The sequence below is a fragment of the Odocoileus virginianus genome, chromosome 31, assembly GCF_023699985.2.
Source record: "Odocoileus virginianus isolate 20LAN1187 ecotype Illinois chromosome 31, Ovbor_1.2, whole genome shotgun sequence".
Classification (NCBI taxonomy): domain Eukaryota; kingdom Metazoa; phylum Chordata; class Mammalia; order Artiodactyla; family Cervidae; genus Odocoileus; species Odocoileus virginianus.
The window spans coordinates 2,323,979-2,340,537 of NC_069704.1; the positions used below are offsets into that span (position 1 = coordinate 2,323,979).

A 16,559-nucleotide genomic window follows, 5' to 3' on the forward strand; every position below is an offset into this window, starting at 1 on the left:
CCAGGCTCCTTTCTCTCCGTGACTGCCATCACTTCTGTAGTCCAAGCCACCATCATGTCTTGCCTGTACTAGACCACAGCCTCCAAACCAATGTACACATCTCCATTCTTTCCACCTCTCTCAACCCACTTCAATCTCATCAAGTAGGAGAGTGACCTTATAAAAATACAAATAAGATCAGCCACTCTACCACCTAAAGTCCTTCAAAGGCTTCCTATTACGTTCAGGATAAAATCCAAACCCCTTAAAACGGTCTATGATGCTGGCATGAGCTTTAACCTCATCATGACCACATGCTCCCTCGCTCTGCAGGGGACTCTTTAGTCTGAAGCCCTTTGCACACTCGGTCACCTCTGCCTGGAAGCCCTCACTGGCTCCCTCTCATCCTTTCTCAGCCTAAGTGTCGCCTCCTCAGCAAGGCCTCCATGGGCCACCCCCTCCCTACAACCTATGCTATTTATCTATACATTTCTTCTAAACTTATTTTTACTATCTATTGCCTACTTCCTGTCCCTGAGGAAGGAACACAGCTGTTCATTACTCAAGGCCTAGCCCAGGCAGCAACTGCCACACAAACCCAAATCAATTTCTGGTTACTAAACAATCTGAAAGCAACAACACAGGGTATCTTTTTAAAAGAATATATAACTTGGACTTCATGTTCTTTTCTACTTACTATGGTATGAATACAGTTACCATCATAATTTTGAAATGCTAATTTTTAGAAGTTGCAAATAATTAAAACCTTTTACATATTTAAAAACTAAAATGTCAAAATACTTCCTTTTTTGAACTTTCTTCCTATTCAACTACGTCACAGGTTTTGAGCTGTTTACTTCTACATGACATCATCTTTTTATATACTGCATTTTATATCATTTATATTTTTGCTGCCTGTGTTTAATAATGTTATTATAGAGATGTCTTCTGGCTGTTAATCTAGGTCCCAGGATCTTAATGGTGGGGACTGTTTAATTAAATTAGGAAAGATATTAGGAAGGAGTTTCCCTTGATAAATTAGACCCTTTCATAATAGAGTAGATGGAATGTATCTTTTTTTACATAAAAGTAATGTATACCTGTACACTCTATAATATGCTAATAAGATGTTATCCTGAATGGCAGGAAATGAAATTAGAAAATGCTAGAACCATGTCTGACTCTGAAATTTGTTATTCCACAATTAATTAGGCAGCAATGATTTAAAGACTGTTTGAAGACAGTCTTTACACAGTTATGAAGAGGGAAGCACATTTCATTTTTTGCATTTCCTCTTAGCAATGCAGCTTTACTTTAACCTACTTTTTTAAGTTGTACAGCTTCTTCTAGTTGTTTAAACTCTTCAGTGGCTCTTAAGATTTGTTGTTCCGCCTTTTCTATTTCACCATGCAGGTCTGATAGCCGAGCTTGTGCTACAAATTTAAAAACCACGCACACAGACACACACAAGAAAAATCCTTAATTCTCAAATTTCTACCTTTTCCTTAGCAATAACTTCCTCTCCCCCAATTTAATTCTGTAATTATACATCACATGAATATAAAAAAGTAATTGCTTATGATGGTTTTCCTCTCTATTAATCTATAGAATAGTTTCATGATATGACATAGAGCTATAATTGATTCATTTACTTGTAAAATTCTTAACATAAAAGTGGCTTTCCAAAATTAAGGAACTTTTGAGAGGCTAAGGATTTTGCTTGAAAATATGCACTTACAAATCAATGATTTTCTACCTCAAATTTCTAATTCCTCTCCCCCTTCTTCCTTCCCCACCTCCTATAAAACTATGACCCCTTGAAGCTAGTCAGTACATATATCTGATTTAGTTTTGCTTTTCCCTTCCAGAGCCTTGAATATAGTGTATGCAGACATGGAGAGCCAGCCTCTTTTTTCCTGTCTCCAGGTCAACCTCTATTGGCCTTCTGAGTTTTTCCAGTTAGCTGCCAACCAAGGGAAGATGGGCCATTAATCTCACTGGCTGAGATCCCCACAATGGGCCATCATTACCAGGGAGATAGATGGATGAACTCAAGACTGCTTTCTAATTCCTTCATATCCATACAGCTAAGTGGGTAAGTGCATTCAAAGTTTGCCATTTGGAAGGTCTCTAAGTGTCCCCTTGGGTTGATTTCTTTCTCTTTATGACTTGCCAGGAAGTGGTAAGATTCCTTGAATTACATGATTTGGGAGGCAACGGAGGAGACGGAGTGTGGGACAGGTCAGGAAGAGTCAGAGGTCAGCCTTAGACCCAAGCCTAAGGAGAATACAATAAGCCGGCTTACCCAAAGCACTGCTTCAGGTTTCAGCAACACGTATAGCAATCAATAACTGTACTTGCTTCAGTTATTACTAACTGTGCCTTTGAACGTGCAGGTCCAATGGTGAGAAGAATCTGTTGTCAGGACAACCAATTTAAGCATTTTTGGAGCCCCTGGGCATGTTGCCAAATTATGGTCAGATTATAATTCTCCCTCATAACAGGAATGATTAAAAAATAACCTGCACAATGAATCACTACTTTTGTTTTAAACTTCTCATGTAAACAACATCATAATAAATACCTTCAGTATGTTTAACTAGAAGAATTTAAAAAATCAGCATATATATTCAATCTTTTTACATATTTAAAGAACTCAAAGTAACTTGTTTTAACCTGTACTTATTTTGTTCTCTTTGTCTTCCAGCTGCGTGTCCAGTGGCACATGGGCTTTCAAGTTCACATGCTCGTTTCTAAGTTGCTCCCCTTCCTCTGGCTCCATCCTCTTGATCTCAACTGACTGGGCATTATCTGCAATGTAACTCTCTGTGGCAAACATATTTCTCTTATATCTGGACTTGCCAATGTAAGGGCTTTCATCTGGAGCTTTATCAATGTCAACATACTAAAACAAAATAAAGAGAGCTTATGCTTTAGTAAGTAACTGCTATGCAGTCAAGTGACATTTTTCATTTTATTAGTGAAAAATATAGCACAGAATTGCCTAAATACTAATCTTACATATATAGAAGTTAAAAAGATATATAAAATTATATATAAAATTCTTGTATCTTATTCTTAATACTAAAAAGGAACTAAAACAAAAAAAATGGTCTCAAGAAAATTCTTCTTCCTATCCCTGAAGAGTGAGCTGGACTGATTGACTAAGGAAGTACCTACAGATATGCGCTTTTTTAAGTACCACTGAAACTCTCAAATCAGATGTTTAGGTGTTGTATTTTGGTTTCTTGGCTGCCATATAAGTAAAATCTCAGTCTAATAAATTTTAATTACTGAATTTTTACTAAATGATATATGATATTGATTGGAATCACTGGATCTTGGAAGTTAAATGGCTTTCCATTACAGTGACATTTATGGTATTTGTATAAATAATGACTGATGAATAGTGAACCCAGTGACTCCTGAACAAACCATATAGGGAGATGACTATGCCATGGTCACTGAAAGAGGCAGTGCAGTTTTCCTGGAAGTTTAGATTTAAGGAAGCTGACCAAGCTACACTTTTGAGTGAGATAACTGACGATTAGAAGGTTGCTCTGGGTTACAAATACGGATGTGGGCAAATATCCTTTTGGGGCTTTTAAACTCTTATGGACGCTGCTCTACCTCACTGAGCTATATCATTCACAGATTGAACCAAAATACGTTTACTCTGCTGATAGCCTCATTACAAGAATGTGATTAACAATAAAATTTTTTTAAACATCACCACTACCCTGCCCTCCCCTGCCCCCTTCTATCCTGACTTTAATTTGGATTACTACAAAATTAAAATAACTCACCTCTGAGGGATAATAATTTAGTGGCTCAAATTTAGCATCAATTTTATAAAAAGCCAACTCCTGTTCCAGTTCATACTGTTTCTGACATGCTCGCGTTAGTTCCATGGTCTTCTGTCTTAGCTGTTGGCCCAATTTGATAAGAAACAACACACAGACTCAATAAGTCAGTATAAAGGTAGACTGGTGTGGCAAGTTTTAATCATAACTGATTATTAGATTTTTAAAAATCCCACAGCAGATAGAACATTAAGAGCATTTTATCTTAATTCTAAAGTATTATAAAAAATGAAACACAAAATTATCCTTTCATAAGAGATCACATAAGAGACCTTTGAAGTTTATTATTGTAGGATATAATGAAAAGTTTTTTAAAAAATCATTTAAATTTGCTTTATCCAAATGTGAAAATAACTCATCAATTATTTTTAAGTAACTAGTCTACTAAGTATCTGCTTCCTGATTTTTCTAATAATTGGTACTAATTTATTTAATTTATTATTGATAGCTTCATGGATAGGCATGATATTAGATATTAATTACAAAGAAATTAGGACTGAGAAGGATGAAAATAGGAAATTGGTTTTAACTGTTGTACTGCTCTTGCTGTCATATTTTGGCTAACAACATCTTGGTTTTAAGTGAACATTATTTTTGTAATAGAGGAAAAGGGATGTAAATAAGCTCAATCAGACCCAAATATGTGATATTATTAAATTTTTAATAAAGTAATCCTACTCTATTACAACTTTTTAGTTATTCTTGGAAATTTTAGGAGCTAAAAGAAAACAAATCATCTAATCTAAATCTTCTGAATTTATAAATAAACTACAAATGCCCAAGTATTGCTGTTTTTTTTTTTTTTTTGCCAGAGCTCCAGATTTGTTTCTAATGAGCAGCCATGTTTAAAAACAACTGGACTATATGAGGATTTTTTACTTTTATCTAGTTTGTTTCACTTTTTCTATTTCATATTCAAAGGTCCTATTTCATTTAGTTTTTTTCAATTTCTCCATCTCTTTTTTTTTATGTTCTCAAGACTTAATCAAGCATAGTAGAAAAGCTTTTGTACATACACATATATAAATATATGAATAATATATATATTTTAGAAAACTTATGAATTCTTGCCTAACTAAAAAATTTAGGACATTTTGATTCCACATTTGACAGTATGAATTGAATGCTAGATTTCTAATTTAAAACAATATGCAACAAGCAACAAAGGTTTACTATATAGCACAGGGAACTATAGTCAATATCTTGTAATAACCTATAATGGAAAATAAATTTAAGAATAACACATATGTATAACTGAATCACACACACAAAAACAAATTCTACTTTTTGAAATTTAGTAATGTTTATCTGTCAGTTTTTCTAAATATTCTATGGACATCTAATAACAATGCATGAGATATAAAATTTTAAATATATTTGTGTAGGATGTGATTAATATAGATTAAATATAAATCTATCCTATTTAAATTATTAATGACACCACTCAAGATGCTCCTATTCTTATTTTTTCTGCACTTGATAAAATATCCTCAGAGAAATGTATCAATATGATTATGTATTTTTTCCTTTCCCTTATATTTTTTCTGACTTTTGCTTTATATATCTTTGTTTCTTTGTTGTTAAGGTGTCCAATGGTTTATGATATCTTCTTTGTGAATTGTACCTTTTATTACTAAAAATATTCATCCTTGTTTCATTTAAAATAAATAAAATAAAAAAGAAACTGAATCCCAGACTGGTTAACTGATTTGTCGGACATTAAATAATTAGTGGTAGAAATTAAATATTTTATTAAGTACCAGTACCAGCTCCCTTCCTACTAAACCAATTCTTGATTCATTTCAAAGGTCCACTAAGTGATTTCTGCTTTTTCATTGCCCCCAGCATTCAATAGTAGATACTAGACAAAAAATATGCATGCAGAAAAACTTCTTTAATACAAAAATGCAAGCTGAAGAGAATAAAACATAAACAAACATGAACATTTTATAAGGTCCACGAAATCAAAGTCGTGCATGATTTACCTTTCAGTCACCTCCTGACTATCCATCTGAGGGGAAGCAAGGCTAAAAGGGATAATGGGTAATCCTGACTGAGAACTTATGGTATGCGCGACACTCTGCTAAGAATTTGGCGTGTGCTATCTCACTAAATCTTCACAACCACCTTGTGAGATGACAAACGCTGTACAGAGAGGTTAAATAAGTTGCCCGGTTGCACAGCTGATAGTGGAAGAGGCAGAGCTCAATTCCAAGCTTCCTGATTTCAAATCTAACACTTATACTACACTGCCTTCCATGACCTGCTGTGGGGTGTGAAGCGCATTACCCACACAGATGCTTTCACTAATGCTCACAAGTCCCTGAGTCTCAAGAAAGCGACTCACAACCGACAGTGTCGACGACTCTTGGGCTCTTCTCCTCAAAGGTCAGCGGCAGTGTGTGTGCTCAGTTGCCCAGTCGTTTCTGACTCGTTGCGACCCCGTGGACTGCAGCCCACTAGGCCCCTCTGTCCACGGGATTTCCCAGGCAGGAACACTGGAGTGGCTGCCACCTCCTTCTTCGGCGGCAGTGGGGAATAAAGGCGATGGAGCCAGGCAGGAGACGCGAATCGGCCTCTGCAGGTAAACAGCCTGACCTTTGAACAGCGCAGGTCTGACTGAGCAGGTATTTTCGAATGGAATTTACTGTAGTGCTAGACAGTGGTTGGTTGAACCCTCGGATGCCAAGAAGCTAAGGATACTGAGGGTCAACTAAAAGTTACACATGTTAACCCCCACATTGTTCAAGGGTCAACGTTACCAATAAATACTCTGTGCTTTGTGCCTTTTACAGCAGTAGGCTTAGCATACAGTAAGCACTCAATAAATGTCCACTGAAGAAATGCATAAGTGAGAACAAACTGGGAGTCTAAGGCCCTGGAAAGTAGGCTAGTCACAGTGTTAGTTGTGGATAATCAAGAGTTGACTGAAGTTTGAAGTTAACATATTTACCAGTAGGAAAAATAACACAAATTCTTTTCCCCACATTCATACTCACTCTCCTATGTACACATTGAAAAAAAAAATACATACACACACAAGCACATTTCTCAAAAGGCAAGCTAGTTTCAAAACTTAAAATGCCCGTAAGTATATTAACACAAGCTATCATGCAAACCATGAAAAAGAGTGTACAATTCAGCCCTGAACAAACTACCTTTAAGGAAGAATAAAGAATCGGCAGACAAGGGTCTGCAAGAAACCAAGACAAGGGCTAAAAGGAGAAAGAAGCAAACAGACAGCATCACCTGGAGGAATCCAGAGAGCGAGGCTATGACAACGAAAGGTGCTCTTTACTGACAACTTACCTTAGGAAGACATGTTCATTAACACCTGCATTATTTTTATATAGATGCATTTTATCATCATCCTACCTATGAGTTTCAAATTTGCTATCATATTACTGAGTTTAGTTCATTTTAAATCATTTTCAGATTGATGACCTCACTCAGTCACAGGGCAGGTAAACAGCCCTCATTTTAAAACTGAGGAAGCAAGAACAAGAGCTGAATAACCTGGAAACGACAGTCAGAAGCATTCACACTGACGTTAATTATTTGCTGGTGGCAGGAAAGAAGGACCATTACAGGTTAAGTGACTACCAAAAGTTTCCTTCAATGTTATGAGATTTCATTTAGAAGTTAATCTGCATACTACATGAGGAATTACTTTATGAAACTAGAATATTCTACAACTATAGATGATATTACCACCAGACATTCTGCATAAGATAATGGAAAATGTTTTTCAAATGTAGGTTCCTAAAATAAGACACAGAATTCTTCTTTTAAAACACAGAACAGTTCTTTGGAATCATAAAATAACAAGTAAAACAACATGAATTTAAAGAAGAAATACAAAATAATTAATAAACATATATGCAGTACTTCAATAACTAAAAAAAATTGTGAAATTGAAGCAGTGAGATTCCATTTTTTTTCTACCCTATTTACAAGTTCAAAATAATATCAACTGAAGGACTGGGTTCCTTCACCCAATCCTATAGAAGTGTGAAACAATTATAAGCATTTTGAGGGGTGCATTAATATTTATCAAAATTAAAAAATTTTAAACTTACAGTGATTATGCTAAGGAATTACTAGTATGAATGTATAAGGCATAAAGATTTTTTTAAAAAAAGATTTTCTCTACAGTTCTGTTCCTAATAACAAAAAAGTGGCAGCAACCTAAATATTCAGTAGATTGAATAAATTATGGAAAATCCATATAACAGAACACAATACAAAATTTGAAAAGAAAAAGAACTTATGTGTGTGTGTCTATATGTGTGCACACATACACATGTATATGCAGTTTTTAACTTGGAGAGCTGTCCAATTATATACTATTTTATAAAAAATAAGAGGCAGAATTCTAAAAAATATACAGTAAGATTCTTTTTAAATCAGAAAACATTCAAAGGTATATATAGGCATATATATATTCAATTACATGTGTAATTAATATATATTGCATAAGCATAGAAAACAAAATGGATACATATTAACCTCCAAAGAATAGGATAGGGAAAGAATGAAATCTTCATTTTCCACTGTATACATTTGTGTTGTCTATTCATTATAATAAACATATTAACATTGTATATAATGTGTTTTAAATAGTTAATGATAAAAATAACATAAAGACTTAAAGAACAGCACAGTCTGCCTTCTAACCAAAAATAGTTACAGAAAAGAAACAGCAAAAACTGTTGACGATTTACAAAACATTTATTTACAGCACAAACATATCAACATTACAAACAAACAAAAGAGAAAACTAGGTAACTGTAAGAACTTATAATTTTGGGATAGCACACAAATATAAAATACAAATGGGAGGAGATTCGGGTAAACCCATGGCTGATTCATGTTGATGCTTGGCAGAAACCAACACGATATGTAAAGCAATTATCCTTCAATTAAAAATAAATAATAAATAAATACAATACTTTGCCAAGGTTTCAACAGGTTGACTAACATGCATGAAAAATCTCAGCATATGGAAATTATAATCTTCCTTTATCTTAGTAATAAAAGTGAATTTTATACTACCAAAAAAGATCAATAACTCAGGAAAATTTATTAAATGTTCACAAATGTCATGTGATACCAAGAACTTACCACAGTAAGTACTGTTTTTAAGTATTGTTTAAATACAAACATTAGGTGATGGCATAAAGAGTTCACTGCTAAAATAAAACTGACTGTAATATGTCTCCAATGATTTAATTACTCATCAATTCATTCTACTATGGAAAGGTGTACAACAGATATATGTATAAGACTATTGATAATCACTGAATTATTTACATCATATATAATATGCCTTCAGAATACGGTAGGCATATTTGAAAACTACCTTCAAATAAAAGGCATGTGAAGAAAGCTACAAATGTTATGAATATTTGGTTAGCAGAGCTGGGAAAGCCATCCTGATTTTTACCATGTCCCCCACTGATAAAGAAGTGCTCAGGAAAGAGGTATGTAGACTTCAAGCAAAAATTTCTCTCTTCACACAGAGAAGGGAATGGTTTTTCCCCCCTTGTTTAAAAATGTAAGTGTTTAGGCAGAATTCTTGTCAACAAATCAAGTAATTAAGCCAGAATGCCAATTTTGAAAGAGGGAAGCAAAAAAAAAAAAAAAAGGGATTCTATTAATTATATGAGAAACACAGTTCTCTAAAGTTATGCTTAGATCAGAGAAAGAACTGTCAAATGATTAAAAAAAAGAGTACCAAGAGCTATTTTTTTCCTTCAAGGAAAGTAGCCTAATAATTTTACAGGATCAGATTCTCTAGTTAGAAAAAGTCTTCTAAGGTGATTTAGTTCATCTCCCTGACTTTTTTTAAAATCTTTTTCCTAAGTACATGCTTGCTTCAGTGATAGCAAACACAATCCAGAGTTATCATATTTTATCTCAAGACAGCTATTAGATTTCCTCTTCATTACAAAATGAAAAACTGCTTCCCTATAATACTATTTGCCATTTAATTTTATCTCTTGGGAGCTTCATCAATAACTCCAGTCCCTCTCCCATGAAACAGCCCTTTGACTGAAGGCTTCAGTCACAGTCCAAGACAGTATGCATCTTTTGGGCAGCCATACCATACAGTGCGCAGTCAACTACAACACGTCAAAACTGTAGCACATTATTTCTGTTAAACCACATCTTCCCCATTCTATGGTCAGGAAGTTGTGTTTTCAGACCTAAGAACAGAGAATTTTCTATTTCAAGAGAATACAGTCAAGGCAATGTAAAATATGGACTTACCAGTTCATTTTTCGTGTTAAGGTTACTCTCGAGCTCCTCACAGCTCTTTTTTTGTAGCACAGCCTCCTCTTTTAATGATTTGTTCAATTTATCTTGATTTTTCATTTCCTCAAGGAACCGTGCTTGTTTGCTTTTAAGCTCTTCAGTTTCCATCATCTTCTTCTCCAGGTCTCTTTCCAGTCTTTCTACCTCTTCTACCAGTACAAATTGAATAGTTTATGAATCATTATATTTTCTCTTTGAAGAAAGGCAGGACTATTTCTTAAATAACAGCAAAAGAAGTCTTAGAATAGTAAAAATACAATTCTACTTTTTAAATTATAAGTCTAGGGAAAAAAAGACTATTCTGAGACAGAAAGTGATTTATACTAAAAGGAAGGAAGGCATAATCATCTGGATAATGATTTTAAAAGAAAACATTTTAATTCCAAGCATTTAATTCAATTAGTGTGTTGATAAATGAGGTGGCTTTTTCCAGGTCTCTTAGAAAAAAACATGCAAAATTTTATTTGGTATTAGTGATTATACTTTAAAGGATGCTGCAGGCATGTTTACAAAATAAAATACCGTGTTATCCTGCATGGCAGGCAGATTCTTTACCAGCTGAGTTACCAGGGAAGACATCTTAAGAATCCTTCTAAGGCTTCCTAGGATGCTTAGGATAGGATCCAAAAGGTTTACATCAAGAACTGACAAGGCTTTTCATGATTTGGTCCCAAATCCCCTCTCCAGTCCCATTTTCAAGCACACATTTCTGAAATGATTCCACTTCTTCAGTTTTCTGATGCCTGTTCTCAGCAGCAGGCTTTTATTCACACCTTCTGCCTCAAACTGTCTTCCTCTATCTCCTACTGGCCTATTTTGCATCTTCCAGGTTTGGTGTTTTAAAATAAAACACTATGAGAAGCCAGCCCTGACTCTACCCTCCCCAGATAAGATGCTTCTCAGGAATGCTATGATGCCACCCTGCACCTCTGCCGTGGCCCTCATCACAGGGGAAGCTGGTGTCTGCCTTCCCCACTAAAGTCTCATGAAAGCAGAAACTGCATCTATCTGTGTTACCACTGGATCCCAAGAACTGGGCATCACTAAAAACTCCTAATTAACATTCAAAGTTGCGAATGAATCATAAGTACTTTAAACATTTCCCCAAACATGACTTCCCTTTGCATCATTTGTTTTTTAATTATTCCAAAACATCACCTTCTGGGCAACAAATGTTGAGTTAGGGGGGATCCCAACGAATAAAAGTTAACCACATTTCTCAAGTGTTGGATCAAACTACATGAAACTGCTGTTTTTATCAATAAACAAGGACTAACATCAATTTCAGATGGTTGAACATACAGGTTCATAGCCTGTAACTATTACATAACTATTGTGTTAGGCTATTTCATATCTTCCTCTTCCCTTCAAAACTCCCATACTCCTTCTATTTTCTTTTTCCAGTTGATGATCTTACTTTATTGATAAGACAGACCCCACCAGTGGAAACCCCTCATTTTCTTACCCCCAAAGCAACAAAACTAACACCTACACACACCTTCTCTTCCTTCTGACGGAGAAAGTGTCCCACCCTGCTTATCAAGAGACACTCTATTCTTCTCTGATCTCATCTCCTTGTCCTTTCAAGGACCAAAGAAGCTAAGCCATGATTTGTCTCTCCACTTCGCTCTTGAATATTCTGTTTCTTTGATTACTAGCTTTGATGCTTCTGACAATTTCCTGGTGTGGAAGTGATTGGTGAAATTTTTTTAACTTTTAAAAACTCATTTATTAGGTACTACGGGAGAGAAACTGTAGGAGGAAATTTCCAATCTTTATCCAAATGTCTTCCTCCTATTCATTCTTCAATCTATAATCGAGTGTTTGTTCCAACCACTGCTTAACTGCCCTTGTCAGGCTCATCATTATGTTGCCAGTGGAAAGCGCTTCTCTGTGCTCATCTTTCTTCTTCACGTCTCAGTGACATTCAACATAGTTGACCACTTCCTCTTCTGAAATCTTCAGACTTTTGCAAACCACTACTTCCTGGTTTTCACCTACCTTGCTGGCCTCTGTTTTCTTAACTGGCTCACCTTTTTGCTCTTGCCAACTGCCTGAGAGAGCTAGCTGATTCAAGTAGAATAAAGTTATCATTTTTATGCTGACGACTCCCAAATTTACATCTCTAGGAAAGATCTCTTTGAACCCCAGACACACATTTCTGATTCTCTTCTTGGCTGCCTCACAGACACTCAAACTCAGCGTTCTAAGTTTTCCCATTTTCAAAACAATATTACCAGCAAACCGCTTACTTAAGCCAGAAGCTTGAGAATTATCCAATCCATTAGAAAGTGCTGCTGATTCTACTTCCAAAGTGAATCTGTCCATTCCGCATCTATCATCTAAATACAGGCCACCAACATTCCTAAGCCAATATCCTTCTAACATGCCCCTTATCACCATTTTGCCCTGCTTTAAGTCATTCTCCATCCTGCATCAAAAATAATCTTAACATATAACACCTGCTTAAATGTTGTCGGTGACGTTCTGCTGCACCTGAAGAAACCCAAAGCCCAAGGCCCTGTGTCATCTAACCCCTACCTATCTCTCCAAACTTTAACTTGAGCTATCCTCCAGTCAGATTATTCTTCTTTCTGTCTCTTAACTCTCCAGCATCTTCCTAATTGCAAAGTATAAGCTTTCCCCTCTCCCTCATCCTCTCCTGCCTTTGCCTTCAACTTATGTGTCGTTTCCTCAGAGCCATTCCTTTATACCACTTTCCAAAAGAGGGGCTTGCCTCTGTTACTTTATCTGGGCTTACTTGCTTTTTGTTTATCTTCTCTACTAAAACAGAAGCTGCGTGAAGGCCAGGACCTTACATCTTGCTAGCCATATCTTCAGTGCCAGATACAGTGACTGGTTCACAGTATAAACCTGATGAGTGTTTGTGGAGTTCATTCATCTATGGTGCCATTTTCTATGAAAATTTTAACAGCATTATAAAGTTAATAATAAATAAACCTTTTCTGGATCATTTCTGAAAATAAATCCCTCTCTCACCCGAAGTCTGTTTTTAAAGCATGTCACCTCACCTAAACTGAACCTCTCCAAAGCTTCTTGCCTGTCCTGAGCAGTTACTGGCTGACCCTCCAAACTTTCCAGCGATCGGAGGTGAAAAACGGTGAACTGAAGGTAATGGGGAAGGGTCACAACCGGATTTTCAGCTAGGATCAGAGAAGTCAAATCTTGAAGTGGCTTCAATTTGCTTACATCTTGGAGCTAAAATGATATGTAATATTATTATTGGCATAACTGAATTAAAACATCATAAACATACCTAAGGGAAGTAATAAGGCAAGGAAATTGCTATTATCATAACAAGGAATCTATTCATAAAACGCATTATCCAACAGTAGTTTGAAGGGAGGAACAGAAAGGAATATTTGAGGATCTAGAATGCATCAAGAGCAATACTGGGCATTTTCCACACACCATTTCATCTGTGATTCCTCACAGAAACCTATGACATATCATCTGAATTTTATAGATCATGAAACTGAGTTTCAAAGAATTTAGGTGACTTGCTCAAAGCTCAGAGATTATATTCGAATGAAATAGCATTTGAATTCAAGACTGGGTAACTCTAATACTATTATCTTTTCATTACACTGAATGAACAAATCAAAAATATAAATGCCTATAAAAAAGAAGTTTTGTAAATCTTCTGATAACTGTTATAGTTGATAATTAAAAGAAATAAGGATATGTAGAAACATTCACAGTTATGAAGTGAGATTTTTACATTTATCCAAAAAGGGATTTTAAAATGTTGAGAAATACTACTACTAATAGCTAATACAAATAAATCTCTTTCAAGTGGATGTGCACTCTTGTTGAAGCCAATGTCAAATATGAACTGAGATGAGAAAGTGTTACAAAATTATAAATAATAATAAATATTTATTGAATGATTTTCCTGTTATCAGTACATCTATGGATCAACTACTTTAGGAACATGTGTGGCAATATTAGATGAATTCATAGCTACCTCCTCCAAACACCCACTAAGCTCCAAGATCTCCGAGGTGACGCTGTGTAACATGGCGTGGGGCTCGGCTCTGAGTCACCTTATCAGATCTTTATAAAGATGAAACAGGAGAGTATAGACACTGCACAGCATTAAACAAAAGTTACTTATTATTACTACCTTATACTGGTAAAAGTTTAAAACACTAAATAACTCTAAGGCTATATTCCTTAAGGTTTTTATTTTTACATTTTATCATTTCACCTGAGCCCTATACCACTTCCATAAAGAAGTCAGGAGAGAAACTATTTTTTTCCAATTTAAACAGTGAGTTTTAGACAGATGAAATTTATCCAAAGATTACAGAAGGCAAATCTAGACCCATACTGGAAGTCACCTCTTTAATTTTCTATTCTAAGACTTAGGTTCTTTAAATTATAGGAGGATTGTTTCAATTTTAATACAGACTTAAATAAATTAATGTTTTTGCTTTGCAATGCTTATGGAATATCTAACTGTATAAATGTTACAAAAAAATAAAAAAATATACTCATATATTTTGTGACAGAGAAAAATACATGTCACTATCAGCTTATGTGAACCATGATAAAGTTGCTTTGCTACAAAAAGCTAGTGATTAACACTTCCTGTAACACTTAATACTATAATCAAGATTAATTCAGATTAATTCATAAATTTGTAAAAAAAAACAAAACAAGAGAACTCTGCTCCAGGCATGCCATGACATGGATTCTGGCACAAGCTGAATGACTTTGGGTAAGAGAGTTAGCCTCTCCAAGACTTTACTTAAAAATGGAAATAATAAAATGGTACCTAATTCACGGAATTATAAAAATAACCCCTGCACTGTCTCCTCAAAAAGAGTACTCAGAGGCTCAAATGAAATGAAAGATGGGAAAATGCTAAGAGATCAACTCTGTTACCATGTAGTCATGCAAAACCAGGTCTGTGTATATTTAATTCCCATAGAGAATACTAAGTTATGTTTGAATTTGATGTTTGGTCAAAGGACCAAGGACATTAGAAGTCCCATCAAAAAAAAAAAAAAAAAAAAACACCTTAGATTTTAATATTTTTACCTCAACAAGTCCAAAAAATTTAAATATTCTTGCTACTTTGAATAACTTACCGATGATATCTTGTTGGCTTTCAGATTGAGGACTTGCAAACATTTTAACTTCTTCCCTAACCACACTGGAATATGTTCAATTTCATTTCCTGCAAGGTTCAGCTTTTGTAGATTGTGCATATTTTCTATGCCTTCAATTTTGCTAGAAACCAAAGGGTAAAATCAAACTGAGGAAGTACAATGATAGTGTCCCTTCACTGTATTTTAAAAATAATAGGCTTGGTTTTATGTAGAGCTGCTTTTCATAACTATAATTTACAAATGAGAATTTAAAAAGTGGCTAAAAAAAAATTTACCAGAACAGCTCCAGTAAACTCTTCCTTACTGTCCCTGCCCAGGAATCCCATCTGTCTTACTATCAGACTTCAGGATCCCACAACACAGAAAAGAAGAGGCTGCCTGGGCCAGTCTCACTAACCACTGTGGAGACTCCAGGGGACAGCGAGGGGCGAGCTGGGAAGGCCAGCAGCACACACTGTCCTGTTCCACCGCCCTGCACAGGGGAAGGCCCTTAATCACCACCTTAAGTCATCACCGGAAGACCAGCTATGCCAGCAGGGTGCGGCTGCCATTCTGAGCAGGTGGAACCCCAGAATGATGCTGTATTTATGAACACAAATGTTTTAATCAGTATTTAATAAGGCATTTATCACCTGCATTGGTGAATTTTCATTGTTGAAATATTTTTCCAAGTTGATTCCAATTCAATTCCTTGGTCAATTCTCTATACTGGGCAAATATTTCCATGCCTTTTACTCTCAGTTTTATTTTGTTGAAATTATTTTCATCAGGATCAATTTTTTTTTATACAAACTTTACATTAAGGATTTAATTCATCAATCACTTCCCCCACATTTCATTTTTTCCATATTAGAGCTTCGGCTACAGTTGGTTGTTTTGTTCTTTGGCCATTCTATATACCAAGTCTTATGTGGAGGGAAAGTATACAGACATAAAGACTTTCAACATTTGAAAATTGTATCATTTTGCCTATAACAAGTTTTCTATGTGCATTTTTGCCACTGTCAGTCTTATTATGTTTATTTTTCAGAGTAATATACATTATGAAGTAGAAACAAGATTGAGGGCCTATTTATTACAGAAATAAGCAAAGAACATCAGGATAAAATAATAGGCTCAAAACAAGTTGATACATCTTTAGGATCAAAACAACAGGGTTAAAACATTCTGCTTCATGCCAACTTTCTTAATGAATAAAACAGTTAATCACAGACTATAGCTGGGAAAACTTCCTGTCAAAATGGAACTAAGATAAAATTTG

At 35.2% G+C, this 16,559-nt stretch overlaps 1 protein-coding gene across 1 annotated transcript in view; it reads right to left on the minus strand.

The window, feature by feature from the left end:
• CNTRL (centriolin) overlaps window positions 1-16,559 on the minus strand; it is an 81,392-nt gene that overhangs the window by 51,416 nt on the left and 13,417 nt on the right. The window contains 7 exon segments of the mRNA XM_070459180.1: window positions 1,303-1,412; window positions 2,656-2,884; window positions 3,786-3,905; window positions 7,001-7,057; window positions 10,116-10,309; window positions 13,193-13,379; window positions 15,278-15,419. Coding sequence (XP_070315281.1) covers window positions 1,303-1,412; window positions 2,656-2,884; window positions 3,786-3,905; window positions 7,001-7,057; window positions 10,116-10,309; window positions 13,193-13,379; window positions 15,278-15,419 — 1,039 coding nt within the window.